The 20,882-nt window shown below is 44.8% G+C and overlaps 1 protein-coding gene across 8 annotated transcripts in view; it reads right to left on the reverse strand.

The window, feature by feature from the left end:
• Nucleotides 1-20,882, reverse strand: part of Su(Tpl) (Suppressor of Triplolethal) — a 43,380-nt gene that overhangs the window by 22,354 nt on the left and 144 nt on the right. For 2 of the 8 annotated variants that reach the window (XM_085655420.1, XM_085655416.1), the window contains exons 2-4: nucleotides 19,916-19,979; nucleotides 19,326-19,556; nucleotides 6,452-6,499 (exon numbers count right to left, since the gene is read on the reverse strand). In XM_085655420.1, the coding sequence (XP_085511546.1) occupies nucleotides 6,452-6,499; nucleotides 19,326-19,457 (180 nt within the window). In that variant the 5' untranslated portion in view covers nucleotides 19,458-19,556; nucleotides 19,916-19,979. Of the gene's footprint in view, nucleotides 1-6,451; nucleotides 6,500-19,325; nucleotides 20,839-20,882 lie in introns of those variants that run through there. The other 6 variants (XM_085655404.1, XM_085655410.1, XM_085655423.1 and 3 more) reach the window with 5 other exon arrangements.

Below are 20,882 nucleotides of genomic sequence, written 5' to 3' on the forward strand. Positions count from 1 at the left end.
GTATCGATATATTTGTTCGTGCAAGTACACGGCCGAAACGCGCTCTCTCTCTCTCTCTCTCTCTCTCTCTCTCTCTCTCTCTCTCTCTCTCGAGTAAAGGGCAACGCCGTAAGAGTTTTTTATCGAGTTAGCGAACCTTTTTCTCTACGGCTCGTTATCCGTACCGAATGACTTTTACGGATTAATTTAATATTAAATGAATATTCAATTATTTATATCGTAGAAGAGACGAAATATTGCGAATCGAGGACGTTCGAAAGTTTCGCGATAAACCGTCAAATCGTTGGAAACAAAGCGATATTCTCTCGCGGTTATGTCGCCATCGTCGTTGTTGAGGCATATTGCTACGTTAGCAATTGCTAACGTAGCAATTGCTACGGTGGCAAAATTGTGCAATGAACGTATCGTTACGTATGTCGGTACGATACGCGCGATCGATAAGCCTTGATACAAGTTTTACGTTTCAATATCGTTCGATACACCAACGACTAAGGAATTTGAAAAGATCTCTGACGAAGGAGAACTCTCGTTTCACACCTCTCCGGATCTGTTATCGCAAAACTCGTCGCACGGGCTTTGGCTGGGATTTTATTTTATCTCGCAAGTTAAACGATAAATGAGAAAGAAGAAGCGAAAGAAAGGAAATGGATAATTTCTTTCGAATATTATCAAAAAAAGAAAAAAAGAGAAGCTATACGCGGAAGCAACCCATTGACACATTCATTATTCGGTCATATCGCCTTAATTCGGCATCGATCGGTCCTTTAACACCTTTATTGCGATCTTAAAAGGAGAAAAGAAAAAAAAAAAAGTTGAAAGGGATTCATAGCTTTTCGTCTTTTCTATATTTTTTTAATTGTTTTTTCTCTTTTTTTTCTTCTTTTGTTTTTATTCGATACGCGCATTGACACGTTGAAATTCATCGAGCATGACTAAGAAGAGATTACTCGGAAATGGAGAAATTCGAGTATAATTCAGGCGCTATTTGTCGTTAAAGCCCGTGAGAAATGAGTACGACACGTGTCGCGTGAGCAAAGTGAAAGTTATTCGCCGCTAATGAATTCGGAATTTCAGTAATCGTACCGTTGCAGTCGAGTTAGAAAGAAGAAGGAAAAGGTGTCGTAGGTGAAAAGAGAGGAGTGTAGGTTACGCTATGAATGGAAACTAGAGAGAGAGAGAGAGAGAGAGAGAGAGAGAGAGAGAGGGAGAGAGAGAGAAAGAGAGCAGGTGGGGGGAGCGAGAGAATTATATGAGCGCGCGTGTGCGTGCGAACGATCGACGCTCGCACGATCGCCTTCGGAATTTCCGGTCTAAATCGTTCGCACCGAGAAGATTTCGCGCGACCTTGCACGAATTTCACTGGAGGACTTTGAAAGCGAGAAGCTTTCAAAGATTTATTATCTTTTCTTTCGATTTTTATCAAACTCTTATCGCAAAGTGTCACCGATATTAAAAACGCATCGACCAAACGCGTCTTACGAACCGATAAAAGCCGAAGTTTAGCTTGTCGGATCGTTTGAAAATTACCACGTGTGTTACGTCACCAAATACCGTTCTTCGATAAATTTCGTCTATTTCTTATGGGCGAGATAGGCCGTTAGAACGACATACGAACGTCAAATCTTTTAACGGTATTTTCACGTGAGAGCGAGACGAATTCGATTACCTCTCTTTCGAATCGATCCTCGCATCTTACTTGAATCTTCTCACCGTCATCTTTCTCGAAAGGATGTAACGAAGGAGCTAACGCTCGCGTTCAGAGCCGACGCTTTGCCGGATGTCGACGCTTTCGATGGAACGCATTACGGTCGTATAAGTTCTCTTTCTTCATCTTTCAAAATTTCTTTTTAATTCAAAGAAAAAAGAAAGACTTATATATATATATACATATACACATGTGTGTATATTTGAAGGTTGATTCAAACGACAGATTTTAGAGACTTTTGGTCTGACGCCCTCGCGAAATAATACGTTCGCCATGAAATGGAACAACGCCGAGGACAAATCGACGTTGACGTACTCATTATTCGCGTATCTGACAGTCAATATTTCGACGACTTGTACACATATACGTACGTCGTAACGTACAAGCTATTCGTAATCGCGCCGTTCGAAGCGAAAAGATTTAAATAAAACCAATCCCCTTTCCCCTTTGTACATATGTATATAAGTTACGGGTAGTAAAGTTTGATATAGTTCCCGTCAAACGTCTCGCTTTATCTTTTATTTTCGCGATTATTATTTTTCTTTTTTTTTTTTTGAGTCATTCCTATCGACCGATAATAAGCTGCTGTTAAAAAATGAAGTTACTCGTCGCGTACAAGGAATACTATCTATAGCAGGTGTAGTCTCGGTTACGTAAATTCATCGATTACCGTGTCGTATCGTCGTTAATACGCTGCCATCGGGAAACAATAAATGCGATATAATCGAGAGCTCGAAAGGAAATTTACAAAGAATCCTGGCGTCTAGGTTCGAAGCCGATTTATAATTTTCGTTTCAAAAGGGAGAGATAATCGTCGATAAAAATCGTATAATGGACGAGGAGTAAGAGCAAAAAGCTTAACCTATACCATACGGAGAGATTCACCTCTCAGATGAGAAAGAGAGAGAGAGAGAGAGAGAGAGCCGCGCGGCCGATTGAAAATTAGCGTTCGACATTAACTTTTCGAGACTGCAACCCTCAACACTCGCACGTGTATTATTTATGTATCTCTACGACGCGCGTGGAGAGTCTAACGATTCTTCCCTATAGAAACTATCTGTCGTCCTTCCGCACTCGTCTCTATATACGCAAAGAATAGTCGGGTAGAAGGGCGCGCCTATCCAAAGGGAAGAATGCTCCGCGCAAAGGAACATCGTCTCTGCGACCTGAAATATCGTAGTTCCTGACCTAGGACGCTCGTCCTTTGGAAATAGAAACTAGGATTAGGATTCCTCGCTTCGTCTGTCTCACTTTGTTAATTATGCTAACGGATCTTTTTCTTTTCTTTCTATCTTCCATACAAGATAGACGCCAGATTATATAGAAAAGAGATATAGGACGATAGAAGGTGGCCCTAGGTCGTATCATTTTTCCGTCGCTTACGTCCACCGAAGGTAAATCGAATTTGATACAGTCGCAAAACTGTTCGTAGCGCTCCGAACGGCGCACCCCGCCTACGGGCAATGGCCGTTTAGTGATTTCGATTGGCCGCGGCGGCTTCGCACGCTATTACGATGATGTCGGTCGATCGGTCGGTCGGCCTAAATTCGAAAGGGCGGTTCCAGACCTTTTAGACGCCTCTCCTTTCTCCTAACGTATTTTCATACGTATTACATATACTATCGATCTCCTCGACGATCCACCAAGATCTCAAAGTCGCGAGTCTTTTCTGACTTTCCATATTCAAGGACAAAAGCATCCTTTACAAGTCGCGAGAGATAAGAAAAAAGATCGGTCACTGTTTATTTATTTTTCGTCTCGCGAAAGAAATATACTGGATTATACTCGTACTCTCTCGTACCGCGAGTATCTACGAATCGGTAATTACAATGCATTACGCCTAAATGTCGGCGCAGAGCTAGAATGGATATACCTTATTTAATCCGTGACGAGGATCCCCTCTCCTAGATCTAAATACGTGTCTCCTAGGACGCAAATTATTCTGAAAAATTCCTCTAAAAAGAAAAAGAAAAGGCGCAAAGTCAGCGCGCATCGTTCTAAGGATCTTTCCGCGATCATCGGCGGGACAAAGGAAATTCCTCTCTCGTTTCGCGATGTGTCACGCTAATCGACGATAATCACGATAATCATCTCGAGCTCGTCGCCGAGGCCAAGAGAGGATATATTCTCTCTCGGATCGTTCGACCCACTTATCGAGTCGAGTCGCTTAGATTCGACTGCTGGAATGGCTGGAAGTGGGTCACGCGTAAAAGTAACTGTTACGGCAAAGAATTTCATTGCCGAGAAGAGCCTCGCGAGCAAAACAAGGAGCGTCACTGGATGCGCGCTCGTCGAAGGAAAAGAGGAGGGGGGATCGACGGGCGCGCGCATCCAGCGAAATCTTTGTCGCATTGATAAACAACGCATAATTAATCCTAGCGCGTTTTCGTCGAAACGTCTCATTCTCACTTTTCTCTTGCTCCTTCGACTTACAGCCTTCCCCTTACACGGCGATTAATTCGTAACGCGACAAAAGGAGAAAAAGAGCGATGGATGATAAAGGACGATAACGATTACAGCGGCACGAATAAAGCGCGGATGAAGGCTCTCAGGTAAAACGGACGACGGTCGGTAAGTAGTTAGTTGGTTGTTGTCCGAGTGAAAGGCAACGATGCGAAAGTAAGCGCGCTTGCGCTCTACTACGTTTAAACCAATGCATAAGAAAATGTTAACTACGTTACGAGTATGTACTAAATACATGCGTATGCGCTCTGTAGATACGTTTAAATGCAAAGCACGAAACTTGCCAGCCATATTAAAAGCAACCGTCCTTAGATCTTTTCCCCCGTCCCGCCATTCTCCCTTTCTCTCTTTCTATCGTAGATGGGAGAGAGAAAGAGACTCTCGCTGGTAAACGACAAGTTCTTCGGTCGAAACGATCGAATTGTACCGGTATATAATTCCACTCGCTTTTTGATCCAAACGATCCGAGTTATTTAGGAGAAAAAAGGGGAGTGGGGGAGGGGGCGGGGGGGAAGAAGATTTTATAATCCTACGAGTAAGTTAATTTTTAATTCATCGACGAAAGAAAACTTGTCCATTCCAAGAATAAACCAGAGGTGTCGGATAGTCTGCCCACGAATATTCTCTTCATTGCGAATGAAGAAAATATGAAATCCCTAAGGGTTACTACTATATCGGGTCGTTACGCGCTGACAAGGTCGCGCTTTAGAGAGAAGCATTTACAGGACGGAAGCATTATTATCGACGGACTCGATAATATTCTCGGATACGATATTCGATCGCACGTGTAATAGTGACATATCATATTTATATGAAGCCTTATCCTACCCGCGCGTTAATTCACGCTTGTACGCGATAAGAACAGGCGGCGGCAGCGGCCAAATCAAACGTCGTCCTTCTTATCGAATCAAATGACGCACCTGAGGTAACGCACGAACGACACCAAATTGATCGGAGCCAAAGATTAAAGCATTTTCCTCCTTCGAACGAATCGACGTTGGGATTCCAAGAAGAAGCGCGCTACTACTATCGCAACATTCGGCTGGCGCTATTTGACGGGTCGTTCGGCCCGTCATTAGATTTACCGGCACGAGGTCGATTTAAAAACCTCGCAAAAAAAATCCCGGCTATTCTCTATCCTTGATTTATCCTACGGATAAATATAATTAATTCGAAACTGATTCGTACGCGCGGATAAAGAAGAAGAAAAATATTTACTCGTTCGACGAAATGGAGTAAGGTGGAAATTTCGACTGGAAATACGGAGGGAGGGGGGACTGTATTTATTAGAGAGAAGCGACCACACCCAAAAAAGGAACACGGAGAGAAAGACGAGGAAAGAGAAGAAGGAGAGGTCAATTACCTCCGAATCTTCGTGCGCGTTTTCGAAACGAGGATTTATAAAGAATCTTACTTGTGAGTAGGAAAAATGGAGTATAAAGATGGAAAAGTACTTATCGACGAACGATTGCGTACTTAGGCGTTTCGCGCATGTCGTTCGGTTCTCCGAAAATAAAACTAATAAGTAAGGATGCGATAAATTTTCATCGAAAAGAGAGCTCGTGAGATATCATCGGTCGATCGTGTTAAGCGCTCGTTTATTCGCGATTAGCGCAACGTAAATTCGAAAAGATCGAGGAAGAGAAGGAGATAGGAATTGGCAATAGCAACGACTAGAGAGGAGAGGCAAGAAAACGGCATACAACAACCTTGCACGAACGACCTCGATCGCCTTCACTCCTCGAGGAACCTTCGCCGCTCGTTGCCTTGCGTCTCTGGGTTGCTCGATGACGAGATTGACTTTTTTTAACGAACGAACGGACGTGCGATTTTAATCGATAATTCGAAGGAGATATTTCTTTTTCTTCTTTTCTTTTTTTTTGTTTTTTTGTTTTTTTGTTTTTTTGTTCTTTGCGCTTGCCGAAGAGAACGACGTGGCAGATGCGTCGTTCCTTTCGCACGAACGACGCATTAAACGACAATCGTGTAACTTCCGAGACGAACCAAGTCAACGGGAATCCCGAGAGAGAGAGAGAGAGAGAGAGAGAGAGAGAGAGAGAAAGAGACGACGACGACGACGACGACGAACGATCTTTACGATCCGAAACGTAAAGCCGCTCGCTTTGTACGCGTTTTACTACTACATTATTTACGAGTTGAGCAGCTCGAGTACCGTCGCGTCATTCGTAAAATACGTTTCCTATGAAATGGCGTTAAGAAAGAAGATTAAGGAGATTCGATTAAATGGTTCGAGCACAAAGGGATGTTTCCCATTCTACTTACCCCCTCATTTCCTAGGAACTGTATCGTAGGGTTTTGGCTGGTCTTGTTCTGAAACACATAAGAAATAGGAAGGGATACATTATTCTCAAGTTGAAATTTCTTGAATTTTGGGTAACGAGCTAAGCCGTCGTTTAGGAAGGAAGAAACAAAAAATGTTGAGCTCTTCCTTGGACGTGACGTAGGAAGAATTGGCTCGAGAGTCGGGCGTGCGCAAGGTCGAGGGGGAAAGAGAGTAGCAATTAATCGTCGTTAAGTAACAATGACTCTCGCACCCCTGCGTGTGTCCCAGTGTCGCGTCGCGTCGACACCACACCGTTACGTAATTTCTTATATAATTGTTCGAACGCTTGCGAACGTTTACCAGCAATAAAAATTTTCTCTTAGAATTTAGGAACCATTTGGCATCGTCGATAGGCAAAAATCGATGGAAAAGCTGCAGCAGCCTTCCTGCGAGAAAGTATCGAGATACATACATACATACGTATATCATATCGCACGCGCTACGACTATCGACTCATTTCGCGTGCAATTTCTAGGCTCTCGAGCGGACGATCGCTCAGAAAGGGAAAGTAATGCCGCCGCGTTGCTTCTGACCGGTGCGGCACGCCGCAAGACGGGCTCGCGAATCCGAAAAAAAGGAAACTTCATATTCCATCTCGTGATCGTGTCCGAGGATAGATGAGCGCCAGAGAGAGAGAGAGAGAGAGAGAGAGAGAGAGAGAGAGAGAGAGAGAGAGAGAGGTTAACTATGGAAAGAAAAACTATAAAGGAACGTTCTCGATCGCTTTCACCGATGAGATCGCGAGCGAGAAACGAAGGGAAGGAAAATAGGGAAGAAAGGAGAGACCGGGAATTAAAAAATAGGATTCGGAGAACGTTCGCTGTTCGCCAACTTGTCCTTTCGTAAATCCGAGTGAATGCGCGTTTACCGACGTGTCCTTTCTCTCGATCCATTAGAATCCATTAAAATCCATTAGAATTTTAATCATCGTAATAATCCGTACAATGATTGATTCTAGCGAAGACGGCGCAATATCTCTCTTTCTCGGACGCAACCCAGACACTTTGAGCCATTTAACGATACATCGTCTTTGCGCGTGTCAACGAACGAAAGCGAAACTCATTTTGACGAGGAGTACCGTACGAACGAATAGGATAGGACGACGTTGACTTTCGATTCTACCCCTTTGGCCGCGGCTTTACCGATCGATCGATCGATCGATCGATCTCGCGAGACATAATCGCGCGGACCTCGAGACGCGTCGTTGCCAATTCGCGGTATGTGGATTTGATCGGGACGGCTGCTCGTAGAGCCGAGATATTCGGCAACACCGCCAACTGGTTCACTTTCTCTCGGACGGCGAACTCGAGCGTCTCTGTCCTCCCTTCGCGTCGCGTTAAACTTCTCTCGCCTCTCTTCTCTCTGGTACATAATATGTGTATGTATTTAACGATACACGATGGGCGCGTGCGCGTGCGTAGGAGGAGAGCATCTATTAGGAAGCAGCAAGTCGCCTTCGAGAACGCCTTTATCTAGATTCCGTTCCACAACGTATTCGTCCTAACGAATGGATCCTCCTCGTCGTAGATCCGTCGCTCTGACCTAAAGACAAAGTCTGTTACAGGTTACAGGTCTCTCCGAGCGTTTAGTGGATTTCGAAGATGCCATAAAAATGCCATCAAAATGCCATATCGTTAACGTTATCTTCATCGATCCTATGCCGTTGAAAGATGCGAGAACGAGCATCGTTATCTTATCCGATAGGATGGTTGTTGTTAATGTGTACACGCGCCAACCCCGGAATATTCCTGCGAGTTCCGTGCTTACGAGCTGCGACGAGCGAGGATCGAGATACGACGACCGCCGCAAAGCAAGTAAAAAACTAAAAGATGACGTTTCTCTTGTAATTATGGACACAATTACGGAAAAGTACGAGATCCTATGGGACAGGTGCCCCTTTCACAACACAAAGTTTCTATCGTTTCTGCGAGAATTTCGAGATTAGTGTCCGGGAAAGAATGTATAATAATATATATATATATATATATAAAAAGAAAAAGAAGACAAAGAAATGGGTCGATCGAAGGTAAATTATTAGACGCTCGTTCGTCGTTACGAACGAGCTAACTCTCCTGTAGACGGATCTAACGATTTAAGTATGCGTCTAAATGTCAAACGGGTTTGTGGACCTTTGAGACAGCGCGCGCGCGCGCGCGAGAGAGAGAGAGAGAGAGAAAAATGAACGAGCAGCTCAACCAATCGGTATCGATCGATTTCTAGGTCAGAGGAGGCAAGCAGCCACGAGCTGTCCTTCCTTTTCTCGTCCACCACGCTTACGCGACAAGAGAAGACGACGACGACGACGACGGACTATCCGACGCAACATATGCCACGTCGTGATTATTTTCTTTCCAGTATAAAACCGGCCAACCTTCGTCGTCGCTACTTCCTCTTCGAATAATCACGCTCGCATGGAGTACTACCAACTCTTACGGCCAAGCGGAGAAAAAAGAAAACATGCTTGTGCTTATCGGAAGAAGAATGTCTATTTATTTCTTTCTACTATATCGGCCCTTCCTCGCAAAAAGGTGAGAGAACCTTAACGAGGCTCATTGTTCTCTCGTCTTTCGAGAAAATCCGCAATGCTGCGCCTTCGAGCGATAGGCACGACGCCCTCCAAAGACAACCCCTTCTCGCTCGGATCGATATCGCATCAGCGGAGGCGACCCACGTAAACCTCCTACGATTTTCTATAGTCCTATATGCTTTCGAAGATATACTTTGATCTCCTTTCCTCTTGGACGATACGAATCGGTTTACTTTCATCGCTGCGATGCGAATGGAAAAGAGAGAGAGAGAGAGAGAGAGAGAGAGAGATTACAATAACCAATTTGTTCGAGCTCGGCCGCACGCATCGTTTTCCGGAAGTATTTTAATTTGAAACTTTCAAAATGAAATATCCGTCGCTTAATATCTCGACGACCGCGTTCGCGAAAGTTAGTTGGGTCTCGTGGCAAAGAGCGTTAACGATAATTAACGGCTTTTAAATGTTTGTTTAAAGGGGAAAACGTTGGAAGGAGAAAGGGTCGGAGATATAATCCTCGACACCGTGCTCAAGCGGTGAGTCCCGTATTCGACGTCAAATTTCACCGAAGCTTTTCACCCAGAAACAACGACCGTCCAAATTAACCACGCCTATTTGGACGACTTTTTTTTTACCGCAACAAAATCGAACAAAGGGAGCTAAATTGATAAAAAAAATATGTTTTAAAATCGATACGAAGGACAGGATCGACTCGAACAACAAAGTTCCGTAAACCGGTGATTTCGAATGGCGTTTATATACTTACTCTCTCTCTCTCTCTCTCTCTCTCTCTCTCTCTCTCTCTCTCTCACTCTTTCGATCCTTTGTGCCTTTTGTCGCAGACAGCCCGGGGTACAGTTAGGCGGTACAGTACGATATTCCCACCAAATTATACCGTATAAAATAACTCCCTTCTCTCCCTCTCAAGCACGTCCCAACAACGCTTTTTAAGTTCTCGTTGAATTAATTCACTGGGAACTGGTGTTACCGAAACTAGTTTGGACAAATAGAGAGAAACGCGATCGTTCTCTCTTTCTCCCTTTCGCCACGTTCCTTTTTTTATACGTCTGCGAGAGGTAAAGCAACGACGAGACGTTCGCCCTCAATTTCACCAAACTTTCCAGACATTCGAGAGAGAGAGAGAGAGAGAGAGAGAGAGAGAGAGAGAGAGAGGGAGGGAGGGAGAGAGATCGATCCGCACAATGTACTTCTGCTCGAGAAAACTACAATCCCAAAGTCGCGATGCGGCCAACCACCAATTAAGTTATGGTTATGCGCGCCATTCGGTCCGTACCACGAGATATAATGATCGTTGCGCAAGAGAAACGTTCGTCCGGATCGCGCGATTTTTAACGTTCTCGCTCGTCGATCGTCGCTTCCAAAGTCACGCGAAAGTTTTAGCTGCGATATGAGATACGTCATCGTCGCGAATAATGCGATTGAATTGAATTTGAAAAAGCTTTAGACGGTATAAACGAGAGAAATCGTAGGAATAATTCGTCGGAGGATGATTCGTGACGGAAAAAGGGTTAAAACAGGTTTTCGTGTCGGCGAAAGAAAGATTGGAAGAAGGATACGTAAATAAAGGAACATAATAAAGGAGGAGGAGGAGGAGGAGGAGGAGGAGGAGGAAGAGGAAGAAAAGAAGGAAAGACCGGCTGGCATTATCGATTTTCTTGGAAAGAGAAAATACGGCGGTCGTTCCGTGCTACGACCCAACGCGGGAAAATCCGCGAGAACGATAGACCGACCGTTACTACAGATACAATCGAACAGACGGGGGAAGTTTTTGCTTTGAAATCGCGACGATCGAGTCGATATCCGAGTCGTCGCACGTACGCTCACGAGGTGAAGCCTCGCCGTCGTATACTCTGCCAGGACGTTTAACGAACGGCGCGAGAATTGCATTCCGAAACGATCGTTTAACGAAAAAGCATAGTTTTTCTTTTTCCCCTAAAATTTCTCTTTCGAAAGGTAAAAAAACGAATAATAGAACGCGTTCTCCATCGGTGGACACTTTGCGAATCCTCGAGAGATCACTCGCGTCTCTCCTCTTTTAGTATGGCCTAAAATTCTTGCCCAACGCCCCCCCCCCCCCGCCCCCGATAGAAACGTCGCCGAATGAGCGTGAACGTCGACACGCGCACGATACCTCCTACGGTCTGTGCCTATCGACCAGCTGTCCGCGAATTATACGCACCGTTTCGTATTTAATATTTTACAAACACTTTTTTTTACGCTTCACGCCTATCTATTATATGACGCATACACTTGGAAGGTTTATTAACACGATCGTCAACGAACCTCGCAATCGTCGAATCGTTGTCGAATGTTGCCAAGAGAGCACAAAGTGAAAGGAGCTCCGTGTCGTAAAATAAAAAGGCCGGCTCGAAGAAGGCAAGACAATACTCCGCTCGATCTCTTCAAATCTTTGAATGATCTTGAGAGAGGGAGAGAGAGAGAGAAAGCGATCGCTAACTTTGTTCGCGTTTGACGATTGCCAAATTGTTCTCGCACGTACGAAAGAGATACGATTTATTCGAGAGGCAAAAAAAAAAAAGAGAATTCATTCCTTTGCGATAGCTTTGCAGTACATTTGATTTTACGTTTTGCTAAAAAAGAAAATAATACGATATAGCGAGAATCTTCGATGAAACGATTCCGAATGAATTGCAAAACGAGTTTATGCAAAAAGCCGAACCTTCTCTTTTTCCAATGTCTCGTCGTATAACTTTACATTCTAAATTCGAGCTTGGTGAGAAAAATATAAATCGAAATATTTTTCGAGTTACGTTTATCTTTTTACACGTACAAGCAGGTCGAACGCGCGATAGGAAATCGATACGAAATAAAGGAGACTTTGAATGATATATATATATATATATATATATATATTCGCCGATATCGGCGAGAATTCGCGGAAACGCGTCGCGTGGTTTATCGCTTTGGCTTCCCTGTCAGCTGATCCAAAGCAAAACGGGACTATCCCATAGTAGGGACTACCACCACATGGACGTTCGACCTTCTTTCCTTGCCAGGCGCGCGCGCGCGCGACCTTCCCATCTCGTTAGCAGTACCGCACAAACGTGCATCTCTCTCTCGCTTTAGATGGGAAGAGAAGAAGACGGTCGATTCGATTCTTGTCGATCGTAATCGCTAAGGGAGCAACATCGTGAGAATTCATTAGGCATCGGCGATTGCCTCTAACGTGGGCACTCCGCGAAAAAATCTACGCACCTGTAGACGTATAACGACGAATCGAAACGGGAAAATTTTCTAGGATCAATGGAAGAGATAATAATGGTTAGCGCTTATCTTTCGTACGTCTGCAATTTTGCCGGCGATGTACACTCCGAAGGAATGTCACTCGAAGGCAGAATGAGGAGAAGAAGCGAGAAGAAATATAATATAGTTTGTTCGTTCTTTTGTAATTCCTTATGGAAAGTTCCTCTTGTCGCTTCGTCTCTCGTTGGGTCCCCCTTATCGATTGCGGTCGTTGCGAGAAATTACGGTAAGGAGCATTCGCGAAAAATCAACTTTCACAGAAATCGTCTCGATCGGGCCAGTCATTTTCCGTTGACCCTCGATCGATCGATCGCGCTCGTGACGGCAAGTATTCATCTCGAAAGAAATCTGCCGGCCGAGATTCGTTTTCATCGAAAGCCGGAAGGGAAGAACGATAGGATCACCGGTTATACACACAAGCGCTCTTATTCCGATTCCAATTGTGAGAATCGATTCCACCCTGGAATTTCATGGAAATTTATTGCTTTTTCTTTCTCCCTATGTAACATCCAATACGTAGTTGGTAAATTATAATACAGCTACGTGGGATGAATTAATCGATGCCATAGATTATTTTGGCCTTTCGAACGAAACATTTTTCTAACCATTCCTTTTTAATATAAATAAACGAGTTCTAAAAAGTGACTAAAATATCTCAAAAATGTTCGCTATTACAATGCCGTGTGTTTCTGGAGCGGGGGGGGGGGGGATATATTTACAAAATCGTTTCCGCGAGATTACGTAGCGTTTGACGTCATTGTAGATAACTGAAAGAGAGGGCCGTAAGAGTAAGTTAAAAGTGTCGAACGAATTCAATTTTGTCGACGTTGCTATCGAGGAAAGAAAAAGACGACTTATTAGACGACGCGTAGATCTTGACCGAGTGCAACGACCTTCGAACAAAGTCGAAGAGGCAGACGTCCTTTGAAGAGAAAGGACGTCTTTCTCTCTCTCTCTCTCTCTCCCCAGATCGAAGGCCTTCCTCGCGGAGAAAGCTCGTAGCCACGAAACGACTCCTCGTGGCATATTAACGGGCACACTCCACTTTCGCGGATCTTTTTTCGCAAAGACAGAAGGATCTTTTTTCGCTATCGGTTACTACTTGTTCAACGACGAAAAGCCTTCTTGTCTAAATTGTCTCTTCGTTTCAAAGTTATCACCTTGAAAGACGTCGAACCTTTCAACTTGGATAATAATTCCTCTAACCTTAATCGAGAACACTCTCTCTCTTTCCCTCTCTCGTCACTAACATCTTTGCCGATACTTTCTTTGAGATCGAGCGACTTACTGGAGGACGATTGATCTCTTATTGTCATTATCATTACCATTATTATTGTCGTATCGTATATCGTAATACCTCTAGATGCATCTACATCATCAAATAGGATTGCAATTTTCGTGCCAATGTACTCTCGACGCAAATTACGTTAGATGCTCGTTAAATCCAAGTGGCAGATGGGTGGCAGAGAGCGAGAAAGAGGAAATAAGGAAGGGAGTGTAAAGTCGATACAGCGGCAAGTTGCGCAATCTCAGATTTCACTCGGTCTATTATTCCCTAGTAATTCTATCGTCGAGTGGCACTACCGATGACCAGAGGATGACCAAAGTGGATAAACGTTATTTCGTCTTTCTCGACCTTTACTCTTCCTCTCGCTCTTCTCTCCTTTTTTCAATAGGTGTTAGACTCGTAAGAATGCGATCTCTCTCTCTCTCTCTCTCTCTCTCTCTCTTTAGCTATTGCTTTAGATTGCGAGGGATATGGCGCGATTTGTAGATGAAAAAAAGAAAAAAAATGCGTTTTAAACTAAAAATGTACTTTCTCTCTCATTATCCATGTCAGTATCCGTCGAACGGTCTCGATTCGTACGATTTTTCTGAAGGTTCTTTCGTAATATCTCCTTCTCGCTCGATTTCTATCTTTACTTTTGCAATAGGGGTATGCGATAACGTCGGTTATATAGCGATCGTTTCGAATCGAAAATGGAGGCGTTAGAAAATCTTCTTCTATTCCTTTCCGAGACGGAAATTGGAATAAGACGTGTAGTCGTAGAACTCGTAGATCGTAATTAAATTCTTAGGGAAATCGTGTGTGGATTATGTGGTTTGTCGAATGATAAGCCGCGACATACATACCTGTAAGCAGAAACGGAAGACTCGCCGCGCCGCTCGCGGATGTGATTCACGGTATATTATTATTAGAAAGCGGAGTATTATTACTTCATCGACCAAATTTATAACGTGGAACTAACGGTCGGTTTGGGCCGTTCCTGCAGCACGCGCGGAGGTGTCTCGTAGAAAACGCATCGCGAAAGAATGACGAAGTTGGGGACAAAGAGGGCGCCGCGCGTCCTTTACATGATCTCTTACAATCATTTTTCTTACAAACATTTTCTTTCTCCAAAAATAAGCGGGCGAATCGGCTGGTCTCTCTATGCTCTGCTTTTACTTTGATATGTACGCGATAGCAGATTTAGCGTCGGTTCGAAAAAAAGGAAATGAGGAGAAAGAGATATTAAAATTGATGAAGGAAAAGAAGAACGAACCGTTTCCCTCTCGTAATTGCTAAAACGGAGTAGAGTTCTCTTTGGCCCTTTAAAGGGATATCCACGCGTATAACAAGTTTCATAAGAATCCTCCCTCCCTCCCTCCCTCCCTCTCTCTCTCTCTCTCTCTCTCTCTCTCTCTCTCTCTCTCTCTCTCGATTTCTCGGAAAAGCCCAATCCGAATGTCAAGCGAGATGCACGTATACCCAATCATCGATCTTTGATCTTCCGTGCTTCGCGAGAAACCTACTCGTTCTCTGGCTATTTTACATTTTATTTATCTTCGTTTAGTTTCTTAGGAAATATGTATGCAGATAGTCGCGATACAAACGCTTTACGAGCTTCTATTTTCCCCGTAGTAATCGTAGAAATCGCGACGACCTTGGAGTAAGGAAAACTTTCCTAACTCCATCGGCAATTCTTTGAAAAAGCGATAAAACGTTGACCGCGGCGAAAGGCGAAAATTCTTTCGACACCCTCCGCCGTGTGTTACAAAGGAAAACCGTTTGCTAGGAGAGCGATAAGACGCCGGTTAATACGTATTATATTTTACGTTTTCAGCTTTCTTTTTTCTCTTTCTTTTTTATTCTTTTTTCCACCTTGGGAAGTTACGCGAATCGTAAGGCTCTCTCTTTGGTATCGGCTTTCTTGATTTATTGGCGGCATTCACTTTCACTCGGCATAATTTATACCGCGCGCCGTGCCGTAAATCGAACGTATCTCGAGTGCACGTAAGTCGCGCCAATTAGACGAAGTATCCTCCTTTTGGAGGATATCGGGACGCGACTCGGAGGAATAGACTTCGCGAACGGATAAAAAGCGCCGGAATTAAACTATTGGAGGAGATCGATGTGCCGCACGAAGTAGAAATTCGGGAAGGAAATTTTTGGAACATGCTGTTTGATAAGTCAACAACGAAGAATTGTTGACTTATTAATTACAGAAAGAGTACGTAAGGAAGCAATTAACGATCCTTAATTATATCGCCATGCCTGCGAGCGTTGCGCGGCTTATTAACGGTAAGCGGATAATTTATGTGGGATCGGAGACGAGCAAACTATCGCACAACCTATCGTACAATGTATCGCAAGAAAAAGTTTTACAGCGGAGTCAAATGGATTTAAACGAAACGAAACGATTGTACGAGCCTCGTATATCCATCTTCGTTCTCGAGATAACCTCGAAATATGTTGGCTCGCGCAATCGTCCTTTCGATTCGTCCTACGACCAGGAAAAGCTAATCGATATCTTCGGTAATAAAGTTTTATTACGCTCGACGATATATGCGCGCACATGTATATACATATATACACGTATGTATTTTAACAATAAATATATTTTGTTAAGTCCTGCACAAAATTAACTCTCTCGCAGATGCACGGTACGAATGTTGCATTTAGCCGACTTTTTCCCAATCTATCATTCTGGGGTTGGAAGAAACAAGAAAAAAAACGAAAGATATTGTTCCGAGATGATATAATTCCGTTCTGGATCTTTGTTGAAATTTGAAGGAACCTCTAGACGAACCTCTCTCTTACACCTAGCCTTTGCACTCGCGTACCAATAACACCCTCTGAAAGATACTCAGTAAGCGTAGCCTGAAAAATCTCCTTCGAGTCTTCCGATCTCGCTTATACGTACGCTTAACGAAATAAAATGGGCCGCACATTCCCTGGGTGGTCTAACGAGGAAAGAATATTTCTAAATGGCCTGCGATGTTCGCCAGAACGACGACGTTTCGACAAACATCGGCAAAAGGTCTTTGTACGACGAACGATGCGTGGCGATTCACGAACGCGTGGCCGATTACGAATATATATATATATATACACACACACACACACACATCTATTTCTTCGGCTTGGGCCATACTCTCCGCTGTAATCTCTTTTACTAAAATTTATTCTTTTCAGCTTTTCGTTTACGCGAGAACACGCATCCGGAGGCGCCGAGTTCTCTCGAACTCGTGTAACGCAGCACGAGCAAGCGTAAGTATTATTATATACTCGAGCGCGATAACTCTGTGCTATATACGTCGATCGTAAAAGAGCGTAGAATCGAAAAAGCGATTACGCGAATTTTTCTCGTCTTTTTCGCCAATGAGCCGAGGAGCGAGAACTTTCCACGGGTCAAATTTCTCGCGATATTCGGAAAGGCCTCTTTCGAAAATAATTGCGTATCTTTCTCGACGATCTGAAAAAAACAAGAGCGACGGCCGAAGAAAAAAGGAAAAGAGGTCAACGTTAACGACGTGGAAAGGGAAGAAGGAGCGTTTTTGAGAAAGACGCTTTACTCGTACGTGCGCGAACGCTAATTAACATATCATCGATAGGAGGGCCAACGATGCGCAGAGATAGAGAGAGAGTGAGAGAGAGAGAGAGAGAGAGAGAGAGAGAGAGAATAACGGCAATCAGCTTTCGAAAATAGGGAAGATAAGGTGAGTCTATTTTTATTTAATCGCGCCTACCGATAATCGTGGCTGTACGTATAACTTTCACGAAAGAAACCTCGTCATGATACTTTTTGGATAGAGCGCGTTATCAAGCGCACGCACAATTCCATAGGAAATAAGAAACGCGTCAATTTTTTCGCAAGAAAAGTCAACGTTCGCAATCGTCGATTCTACGTTGTCTTTTACGTAGCGAGCTGAGCAAAGTTTAGCAAGATATAACTCTAGATGGTTGCAACGAGATACGGTTCGTGCTGCAAATCGTTCCGCAAGCAAAGTGTCTATCGTCGGAACGTATCGCGACGATAGGTTAACCCCATCACGCCCCTCGCGACGAATCTCTACTTTCGAATCTCGTCCGAGAGAGCTCGGAGGAGAGTCAGCTGACGTTTAAAGAATTCGCGATTAACGTAACGACGTTTCTCTCTCTTCCCCCTTCCTCGCGCGAGCCACGCAAAGAATCAAGACCGTTTAATTTTTTTTATCGCAATTTCGGAGAAACGTGGCGAATTTTTGAGAATTTCATAGAGAGAGAGAGAGAGAGACAGGATAAACAGCGCTTTGTCAAGTACGTAAAACGCAGGCAATATAGCGACGACGCGCGTTAGTATTTTAAAGGCCGCACGCACGACCACCGACGTGGCTATTTTCGGCGTTGCCTCGGCGATACCTCGAGAACCGTTCTACAATGTCACCGATGGAGAGACTTTTAAACGAAACGCCCCGTATCCCTTCTCTACTTTTCTTTCTCTCTCTTCTCTACGCACCGAGAAAAATCGAATTTCAAGGAGAAATAGTCTCTCGGTACATAAGTACATACTCGAGTACGTCTGCGAGTAGGCGATCGTAAAAGTTATGATCGGTAATGGTGACGACTGCCAAGAACGATGATTCATCCGTTTTTACTCGTTTCCCTCGACGCGCGTACAACAAAGAGAGCTGCCAGTAATCTTTGCCTTTCTCAAAATTCCGATATAGTAGGCGATCCGTCGGATAGGAACTTTTCGATCCGGACGATATCTCTTCTACGTCACGAATCGCCTTATCGACTGAGAAGAATAGAGAGGGAGAGGGTATAAAAGGGAGGAGGACATATGTGCGTACGAAAAAACTATTGTACGCTCCGAAAGTAACCGAGCGTACACTTTCCTGTCACGAACGTTGGACGGTCAAAACATCTGTTACCGTATCGTTTAATCTCAAAAAGTAAAGAAACCCGTACAATAACGAAAGATGTACGTACGCGCTCTGTCTATCCGAATGGAAGCCAGAAAAGGGAAAAGAGGGGGAGAGAGAGAGAGAGAGAGAGAGAGAGAGAGAGAGAGAGAGAGAGAGAGAGAGAGAGAGAGAGAGAGAGAGAGAGAGAGAGAAAAGAAAAAAAAGAAAGAAGAAAGAAGGCGATCAGCGTGCTATCGCGAGTGCCTTCGAGGATGGCCTTACGTAACGAATGATAATTGCCGTTGTCAAAGCATACGGTTAGAAACGTCGAGCCTCGAAAATCTCGATCTCCGCGTTTCGACGTTCGATGACAGGAACGTACATACCGTATACGTTCTTTCTCTCTCTCTCTCTCTCTCTTGGGTTGCCAACCAACGTGGCTTCGCACGGACGCCTCCTCTTAGTCAGGGAATTTTCTACGTTTCTCTCGAAACGATACATGTATATGGCCCATGGCGAGCAACGTGCGTAGAAACGTGCGTATCCGTTACGACACGCGTTCTCCGACCACGAGATTGCGCGCACACGAACGCGAAGGCCAAGCACGCGAGCGAGATCACGTATAAACGTCGTACGAGGAGCTTGCGTGGCGTTGGCGCGCGCGCGCTCACGTACAAACGTCGAAGCTAGCTGCTGCGCTGCGTTGCGCTGCTGCTGCTGCTGCTGCTGCTGCTGCTGCTGCTACTGGTAGGAACGTGGTGCGTGTTTGGAAGGAGACAGCCGGACAAAGTGGAAAAGAGTAAAAAAAATGAGAAAAGAAGAAGAAAAAAAAGAGAGAAAAAAATGTAACTCACCCGATTCCTAAGAAAATCCTCGATGGCACGTTGCGCCGAATCCGTGAGCTTCACGAAGATGAGCGATTTGTTCTCGTGAAAATTGCTATGCGACGACAAACCATACTGGACACCTGCCACCAGCGCCGCCATTTCTCTATCTCTCGACAGTGGCTTCTATCTCTCTCTTTCTCTCCTTCTCGTCGGTTCTCCTCCTCTTTCCCTCTCCGTCACGGTACCACACACGTCCCCCTTGTCGTAAAAGCGCACACAGCTGACGTCCTCTTCGCTCTCTCTCTCTCTCTCTCTCCCTCTCTCTTTCTCTCTCTGGCTGTCTGTATGTGTGTGTGTGTGTGTGTGTCGGCACGAACACCGATTCCGCTCCTCGCCACTCCTCTCTCTCTCTCTCTCTCTCGCTCCTTTGCTCGGTCGGTCTTCTCTTCTTAACCCCGTGCCACGGAACGTGAGAACGAGAGAGAGAGAGAGGGAGAGAGCACGGAACGATTCCGTAGTGGTCGCGAGAAAACTATCTCCGCACCCGGAACTCTTGACGACGGCTTCGCCTTCGTTTTCGTCTTTCGGATAAAGATAGAGATAAAAGAGACACTCACACGTATATCCCTGAATATGTGTCGTTTCCAAAAATTTCCCTTCCGTTATTCCTTTCGGCCAGATCTGCGTCAAAAAAAAGAGATTTTTTTTCTCGATATAACAATCGAGAAAAAAACACGAGCGTCTTTGATTTTCTTCTCTCGACGTCGTCGTCGTCGTCGTCGTCGTCGCCGTCGTCGTGTCGCCGTCGTTGTCGTCGTCGTCGCGACGTATTGTCCGCGACGTGCCCCTCTCTCTCTCTCCCTCTTTCTCGCTCACTCTCTCTCTCTCTCTCTCTCTCTCTCTCTCTCTCTCTCTCTCTCGCGCGCGCACGATCTGTCGTCTCTTCGTACGTCTCCGTGGGTCTTCGGTCGAGCCTTTTAGCGATACACGAACGTCTTCGTTTGTTTCTTCTATTTCTTCGGAGATTGAAAACTTTGCCTTATCTTCTTCCTCCTTTTCCTATCCTCTATACTCTAATACACGACACCTCTTTTCTTACCGCGCGGACCCGCTTTTCTTCTCTTCTCCTCCGCCACTCCAGGGCCTCGCTCTCTCTCTCTCTCTCTCTCTCTCTCCCTTTCTGTCTCTCTCTCCGGCGCCTCCGTCGTCGCCGTCGTCGTCGTTCGACTCTCCTTCTCCAATTTTCTCGCACACGTTTCGACAGTGGTTGACAGCCGCGCGTAAACCACCCTCTCGCACGTTCCCTTATCCTCCTTTCCTTTCAACCGTCACATATTAACGCACCGATATGACTCATTTCAAGATTTTCTCGTAGTCGGCTAGGACGTATGGGAGATGGGGAAAGAAAGAAAGACGGACAGACGGACAGACGGACAGACGGACAGACAGACAGACAGACAGAAAGAGTGAGAAAGAGAGAGAAGAGAGGGAGGGAGGGAGAGAGAGAGAGAGAGAGAGAGAGAGAGAGAGAGAGAAAGAAAGAGAGAGAGAGAGAGAGAGAGAGCAGCGCCCGTCGTTTCGTCT

The sequence above is a fragment of the Vespa mandarinia genome, chromosome 1 (assembly GCF_050613455.1).
Source record: "Vespa mandarinia isolate Hongniang chromosome 1, ASM5061345v1, whole genome shotgun sequence".
Classification (NCBI taxonomy): Eukaryota; Metazoa; Arthropoda; class Insecta; order Hymenoptera; family Vespidae; genus Vespa; species Vespa mandarinia.